Below are 8,475 nucleotides of genomic sequence, written 5' to 3'. Positions count from 1 at the left end.
AGTGATACAAAATGGATATATTTGTGACTATATTTATAAGAAAACTTATGACTCTGATCGGATCATCTATGAGGAAAGATGAGAATTATTGTTATGTTCCTGGAGGAATTGTCCTGATGACGTCTTTTCTGATACCGGATCATTACGTGACTTACACTCTGAAAAAAAGGGAAACCGGTTTGATTCATGAATAAAAATCCGAGCGCAACAGAATCCCAAACAATAGCTGGTATTTAAAGGTAATATGCAGACAAACATTTACAAAGTGAGCTCTTCCTAAAACGTTGTTTGCACAGAATCTCTTTGCTTATTGCATGTATATAGAGATATTTATATACATACATAGAGAACAGAGGGCTGGTCATCCTGAATAACAACACAACAAGAAGAAAGCCAGAGAGAAACGCCTCAGGAGAAGTATCTTAGAGAAGATCTAATCTCTGTGTCAGTATCTCAGCCCAAGACTCAACACAAGCTGCATCAAGGCTCTCTCTGCCTCCCTGGCTCCCAGCTTTTTTTTTTTTCTTTTAGCACAGCAATCTTTTCATTTCTCATTCTATTCTTCCATCCTGCTTTTTTAATTGCTTGGGAGGCTAGATTCTATTCCATCATTTTATTATATCCTCTTCCACTTCAGCCGGAATCCTCTTTAATTTTATATGGATTTGTGGCTTTGATCAAACTTTTAAATCGAAAATCTTGCGTCTGAACGGAGCATCCTGTGCACCAAACCCAAATGAACAAGGCAATGCTGAACACATTTTAAAAAAGATACCCAAAAACCTTGCAAGACGCTTGGCTGCAGCTTCCTTATAAAGCCGACTAAGGAGTTTTATATGGTAAGATCTGTGCATGCTTATAATGAAATATGTTTAGCAGCTTTGTTACAAATATCTGATGTAGATGCTGTTGCAACGTACTTTATCTGTGATGCAGTAAGGAAGGTGATAGCACTGTATATTTTACAATTCCTTGTCTGGATATGCTATTTTCTTATTTATGTCAATTACCACTCAGAAACTAACGAGAAGTACTAGCTGAAAGTGTTTGTGTCACCTCCCTGCAGAATGACAATGTACAGGAAAGCACTGCTCGCCTGGTTGCTGGTCTATGGAATTATGCACTGCAGTGTCCACTCCTCACCTGCTGCGCTCAAGTATCCTTCACTTAGGTAAGTATAGGCTTGTGACAATTACAGATACTTTAGACTTGTAACCTGTTGTTAACACTTAACACTGAATGCGCTTCTTGATCGGAGTATTTTATTAGTCTTTAATGCTGGGAAACACACATCTCTATGATGTGCAGCATACTTTTATTGAAACATCAAAGGCATTCACTTGCTGAGCAGACTTTTTCATACCGTGTATTTGATGACATATATCTCCTATATATTGCTAGAGAATGTGTTGTTGATAAGAACTCATCCCATACTGTATATTTAATGATATAATTTAAAGTATGGATAGAAAAACAATGCCAGTTCCAATTCATGACCACCTGTTCTGCAATCCCAAAAGAGAATTTGCATGCATCCAGCATAAGACAGTGTAGAGTCCCAATGGAGAAACTTGTTGGGGATCACACACACACACACATATATACCTACCTACATATGTGTGTATAACAGGTTACTATTTTTATCACAATCCGACCAATATTTCAATATTTCAGATTTACATTAAATAAAGGCACTATTAAAAATCAGACAAAAAAAAAAACACATTGGCTAGCTACTAGTTCCTAGTTGGAGATCTGAACACTGCAAGACCACACTTAGACAAGGATACGTGTCTGTACTTTGTGGCAATATTGATTACCTGTTTCTCTCAACTTGATTGATAAATATATTTGTTTACCAATCCGATAATTTGTGTCTGATAAGTGCTGTATATGCACAAATAGCAGCAACCTAGTATTTACAAAAAAAAGGTATTAGAAAACAGAATGTGTTGTATTTGGTTATCTATCCTTATAGACACAATACACAAAATAAATATTTTGTAGAAATTTGTGTTTCTAATTTTGCAGTTGATGATGTGCTAGACACTAGGTTGTCATAAAACGTTATAGAGGCAAAAATGATCTAATATCCTTATAATGAGTTAAATGATTTAATACAGCCAATATTAAAGATTGACTAAAAATCTATTTATTATAAGCCGCATTTGAAAAAAAAACATTTTATTTCTATCCTCACAATGATAATTCATCTATGCCAGCAATGTAAGCAATAGTCTATTTTAATTTTAATGCATAATTTATTTTACTATATGTATGTTGCGAATTAATAGATTACGCGTTGAGCTGTCAGTCTCTCAAACCTAAAAATCTAAAAGTAACATGCGAATATTAATGTAAATTTAAATAAATGTATTACTATTATTGGACTTTAAATCACTGTTATTATTATTATTATTACTACTACTACTAATAATAATAATAATAAACGAATTATATTTCCAAGATTTTTATCTGAAATCCTGTTGCAACTGATAGTAAAACGTTTAACTTCCACCTTAATTCATTTAAAATACTAATGGGACTTTAAAGTCAAATTATATAAGTATTTCAGGGCCTGTTAGAAAGCAATTCTTACCACAATCACTTGGCAGATGTAATCTATATAATACCCAAGATCATATGCCTGCGTTATTGAGAACCTGACACAGCTAAACTATGATCCAGATTTAGCAAGAGTAAAACACTTTCGAAACATCTATTATTAATAATGCTGCTACAGCAAACTGACAAAAATAGCTAGTGACCTACATCCTTGCAGATACAAAGAAAAAAAAATCTTAAGGAGGAATTTGACATGAAAGGAATAGCAAATCCGAGAAGTCAGGTCAGGACCTAGAGAAAACTAGTCCAAATCCCTTCCTTGTATAGAAAAAAAATAGGGGTGATGATTATGTAGAGTATTTGTGTGCTTTGTGGCAAACACACGTAATGTTCTGCTTTAATGTTTGGAAGCTGATACTGTGTTTGATGATGCTCCTCTGCCAATAAATGGAACTTGGTTCCATCATCCATGCACCCCCACCCTTTTTCTTTCCCTCTTCTAATGGTTGTAGGATTTGGCAGTTCATTCTGGCCCAGCCCCAACCTCAGGTCAGCTCACAGATGGGTTGCTCTTGTTATTTCTCTCACGCCCACCTACAGATTGATAGGGTCTCAGGGGGTCTTTTTTCCATCAGCGTCTGGCATCTCATCATAATTTTCAAGGGGAAAAAAAGACCTGTAATATAGACACTAAAATGAACCTCTGCCAGGGATAACAATACACTGATCAAGCCATTATACATTTTTTATTAATTAAAAACTGATTATTCATTCCTCTTCTTTTTTTTTTTTTCTCTTGGTTGCTTTTAGGCTTGAAGATGAAGTTTATGATGAAGATGGCAATACCCAACAAGATTTTGCTTTCGACAACGACCCCATAACTATAGGGAATCCTGCTTCGGTTTTAGATGATATGTACTCCTTTTATTATCCATCGGAAAAGAGGTGAATTGAGACTTTTATGTCTTAAATAAATTAGAACTAATCAAAGCTGATCTGTTTTTAGCAGTGAAAAATAAATGAATAAAATCTGCAAACACAATAATCCTGTTCCTGTTTCATGTTAGAGTACATTGCAACTAGGGCTGTACATATCCTCAACATTGGAAAGAGCATCTCATTAAAAAGGAAATGAAAAATACAGGAAGATTAATAGAATTCATCGTTAACTAGGTATCATCTCACAATTAGCCAGCTATTTTAACGAATTTTAAAATGTAACACAGTGTGAAAGAGCAAGTGCTTATAGTATACTGTATTGTATTAGTGGGAGGAATGATTATATCAGGGGGGGGGGGGGGGGGGGGGCAGAGTAAAACATGACCCCATGACAAATAGGTCTAGATATAATCAGGAAGCTGTTCTGGGCAACTGCACCTCCCCCACACATTCCACTGAGAAATGCTTCTTTCTTGCAAAACAACACATGTTGAAGTCAGATTTCCAGGAATCATCTTTTCCTTTTTTTATTTTTTCCTTCTTGCTGTTGTCAGACATGCTGATGATCTTATAAGCAAAGCCTATAGGAATGTGCTGGGGCAATTGTCCGCAAGAAAATACCTGCATACTCTGATGGCCAAACGTTTAGGGTAAGGTTTAAACGAAGTGGTTAATTACAGTTACATTTGTGCATATTATATTTTAGAGACATTATAATACAGCCTTTAACGAGGAGAATGTTTTAAACTCTGTATAAAACAGTATTGTTACATCATGTGGTCTTGTGCTACAATAAAGAGGGGCTATTGTATTTCTCCAAGATTCTGTATTTTGGTGTAATTTGCCCCACGCAATATTTTACTATACCTCCTCCAGAAATGTTGTAGTAAAACCTTAATCTTCTTAGAGTGTAAAATATATTTCGGAAGGGTAACCTTTTAATAAAGCCCATGGGAGAATACTACATTTTCATAATGAATAATTCATGTGATGAATATATTGTCTCGAGATTGTCGAATTAAATTATCAGATGCCAACTCAATATCCGTTTTTTTTTATCTTGCAAACAATTACATGCTGTACGTGTTACATGTTCATTTAATTCCTAACTACTGTGTTTACATTATTATAAAGTGACAATGTAAGAATCTGACCCAAAATAAATCGAAACTATATTATTTGGAAATACAGTGACAACAGTGACAAATACCAGCATATGCAGCTACATATTTGTCTGTGTACTTAGAGGGATATTTGAATTCAATTTCACTTGAGAATGAAAGTGACATAGATTGTCATGTAAGTTTTAGGAATGACATATACTGCTGGACACAATAGTGTATGTAGCGTATTAATTTATAAAATTATTACAATCTGGGTTGTGTCTAGATGTGTAACATTTATATATATATATATATATATATATATATATATATATATATATATATATATATATATATATATATATATATATATATATATATATATATATATAATATAATATAATATAATAAGCAACTATCATTTGGGGGAAGCTGCACTGTTCCAGACCTAATCAGTACAGTGAGAATGTACAATATATTTCTCATGAACACAACTCTTTTCATATTGCTAGACAGAGCGCCCCAAAGGCAATTATGATAGCAAAAGACAGGATAGCCCTATAGTGATTGGTAGCGAGACTGGGGCCTTTGGGAGTTGTCTAACAGGAGGATCAAGGCTTAGGTTTGCCTAATGGAGCCAGTATAGCACAGTGGCAGATGTTTGTAGCTTTTGTTCAAGGTTTCCTGAGCAATAATTGAGATTGACATTAAGATATTTTATTTATATGTCCTACTGAATGAATAAAATTTTCTTATAACAATGGTAGGGCCGATATACATCATATAGTATATTTAAATCCTATACATGTATGGTGGCACATACAGATCATTATTGTTATATTTTTAATGTATAATCCACTATTAAATACTGCCATTGTCACACGTTTCTGTATTTTTTGCCAGAAGCAAATTGGTTAATGATGAAATAAATCAAATTATATAAAACGTGTCGCACATGATAAAAGACGTCCCTGTCTAGTTATAAATGTTAATTAACAGTTAAACACTTGAATAACAGCTGATACCCCTGACCAGGTTAAGCAAATATGCCTAAGGCATTTTTTTATTATTGTGAACATAATTCAGAAAATCCTTTATATATATATTTTTTAAAATAAAATTTAAAAAAAAATGAGAAGTGCTGCTGAGTAACTAATATTGTCATTTTCATTTTAATATTTGAAATTTAAATCTAAGTAGTATGCTACGAATCATATTGTTCCATTAGTAGCTTTGAGATTAATAAACACAATAAACACAAGGAGCAGGTGTTAAGGAATTGCACGGTGGCCAGAAATGTTCTGTGAATTTTAGACAAATTAGCATGCTGCGCTGAATTTTGCTTAATCCATATGCAGAAGTACAGTATATTGTAATAAAAATGTGTTTTACCTTTCCTGGACCGTTATTTTATTGTTTAGATAGATAGATAGACAGACAGATAGATAGATAGACAGATAGATAGACAGATAGATAGACAGATAGATAGACAGACAGACAGATAGATATATAGACAGATAGATAGATAGATAGATAGATAGATAGATAGATAGATAGATAGATAGAGTTCCAATCTGGTTCATTTCTTGGCAGCAAACGTGTGTGTGCAACACTTTCAATAGTAACTGAATAGTAATATGTTGCAGCCCTGTTTGGCACCAGATAATTAAGTCTTAAAATGCATTCCTGTATTGGGTAACTATACCTACTATACTTATTTCTTCCTACTACTTACACAGACACCAGGGTAGGTGAAGTGCAGAGAGATCTCTGGTTTGCAAATGTTTTTTGCTTTTTTGCCATTACAGTGGATTGAGTAACAGCCTGGAAGATGACTCGGAACCACTATCCAAACGACACTCAGATGGCATCTTCACTGACAGCTACAGTCGCTACAGAAAACAAATGGCTGTCAAGAAATACTTGGCAGCAGTTCTGGGGAAAAGGTATAAACAAAGAATTAAAAATAAAGGACGACGAGTAGCTTACTTGTAGCGATGAGAAAGCAGCCACTCTGTGTGTACAGCCCCAACAAAACAACAAAAGTCATTTCCAAACTGACTGAACAACCATCGCTCCTGTGTTATCTACAAACATGTATTTATGTATGAAGTAAAGCCATTAAATGAATATTTTGATAATAATATCGTTTTTCTTTTGTACAAAAGCACTAGAGATCGCACAGATATACTTTGTGGACCAATCAATAAGTTAGTGTGTGTGTGGTTATATATATATATATATATATATATATATATATATATATATATATATATATATATATATAGATAGATAGATAGATAGATAGATATATATATATATATATATATATTTATATATATATATATATATATATATATATAGATAAACAAACAAAAGAACAGTAAGAGTAATTCGCACAAGCTATTTATGTTTTTTATATAAAAAACTAATAAATAGAAGAAAAAAAAAAGACAATCATTGTTAAATATTTCTCCTATTTTTGTAACTGGAGTAAATGGATAGTGTTTTTTTATCCAAGACAGGGTTGAAGACCATTTGACCATTTTCTACTGGGTTAGACTTTGATGCCCTATTATGGATTATAATGGATTACAATGCTTATTTACTGAAACAAGTTTCTAGATAGACTAATTTAAGAGATATATCACTGCACCAATATAACTGCCCTTAATAATAATAAATATGTATATTACTGTTGTTCCTCAACACTGGTTGTTTAAAGTGAATTCTTCCATGTTTACACTATCGCTCTTCCAACTAAATAGTAATTATTTTCAAAATAACTTCAAAGTTTGCTCCATACTCACTTAACAGTGGGGGGGGGGGGAACTTTGCCTTAGTTCTTTATTGTTCTTTTTCTTATTGATTGGACCAGGCCAGAAAAGGGGATGCTATATATATATATATATATATATATATATATATATATATATATATATATATATATATATATATATATATATATCGCTCATACCTAGTGATACATACCAATGGTTTGAAAATAAAGACACAGGAAGGGAGAGAGTATAAAGACTAAAGGATCTGCCTAAAATGAAGTTCAAGGTTCTGGGCCTGTCATGGATTTTGGAAAATAGAGTTAGCTCGAGAGAAAAGTTTTTGTTTTGGTCCATTACCCAACTGACAATAGGCAGCTTGGTGTTAAAAGTTTATGCAAAGTACAATGTGTTTCTCTCCAGTGCTATCCATGCTTCTCATCCTGTGAAAACGACCAAAAATATCCTTTTTCAGAATTTGATTTAAGGTATATATTTCTTTTGCTGTCTTGTTAAATTTCAGTCTTCTATTTTGTTTTGAACTATTTAGCAATGTTAATTAATTTAATATCTGTACAACTCTCAAACTTTTGCTATGTTTATGCAAGCTCTTATTGTAAAGTTAGGAATCCCTGTTGTAGCAACTACTAAATAATTATGCACTATTACGAAAGTTTTGTTCTTTGTTTTTTGAGTCTTAAAGGTAAAGATGTATTTTTCTACATTATGGCTTATTGCTTAGTAAAAATATATTTCATAAACTACGTTTTGTCATACTATAATGTGGTGTTTCACGGTATATCCAAACTCAAATGTAGTATTACAAATGGTAAAGAGATAAATATATACAATTCTGTTGATCCCTGCTGTATTACCATGTTATTGTCCCCTCACCATTTAAAATGTATAGAATATATATGTATATATAACTTTTCTACGTTTAATTATTCTAGGAGGAAACTTCACCTGAGTCACCAATGTCTAAATTTAGAACAGGACTACTAGCTGAAAAAGTTGAAATCTTTCAGCTTTATCTACCAATCAGAATGCAGATTCTATTCCAGTTGAAAATCTTTTCATAATTGATCTAT

The 8,475-nt window shown here is 32.9% G+C and overlaps 1 protein-coding gene across 1 annotated transcript; it reads left to right on the top strand.

The window, feature by feature from the left end:
• Positions 1-311: 311 nt before the first annotated feature.
• Positions 312-6,751, top strand: ADCYAP1 (adenylate cyclase activating polypeptide 1). The gene is made up of 5 exons (XM_053713127.1): positions 312-839; positions 1,067-1,171; positions 3,376-3,510; positions 4,059-4,154; positions 6,416-6,751. The coding sequence occupies exons 2-5, from the start codon at positions 1,068-1,070 to the stop codon at positions 6,600-6,602; spliced, it is 522 nt and encodes a 173-aa protein (XP_053569102.1). The 5' UTR covers positions 312-839; position 1,067; the 3' UTR covers positions 6,603-6,751.
• Positions 6,752-8,475: the final 1,724 nt, after the last annotated feature.

Source organism: Bombina bombina, chromosome 5, assembly GCF_027579735.1.
Source record: "Bombina bombina isolate aBomBom1 chromosome 5, aBomBom1.pri, whole genome shotgun sequence".
Classification (NCBI taxonomy): domain Eukaryota; kingdom Metazoa; phylum Chordata; class Amphibia; order Anura; family Bombinatoridae; genus Bombina; species Bombina bombina.
Note: the sequence above shows the minus strand (reverse complement) of the source record. Positions and strands in the feature narration are given on the sequence as shown.

Coding starts and splice junctions, on each gene's coding strand:
- ADCYAP1 (XM_053713127.1), top strand. CDS start 1,068: ATGACAATGTACAGGAAAGCACTGCTCGCCTGGTTGCTGGTCTATGGA. Junction 3,511..4,058: donor TATTATCCATCGGAAAAGAG/GTGAATTGAGAC, acceptor TGCTGTTGTCAG/ACATGCTGATGATCTTATAA. Junction 4,155..6,415: donor CTGATGGCCAAACGTTTAGG/GTAAGGTTTAAA, acceptor TTGCCATTACAG/TGGATTGAGTAACAGCCTGG.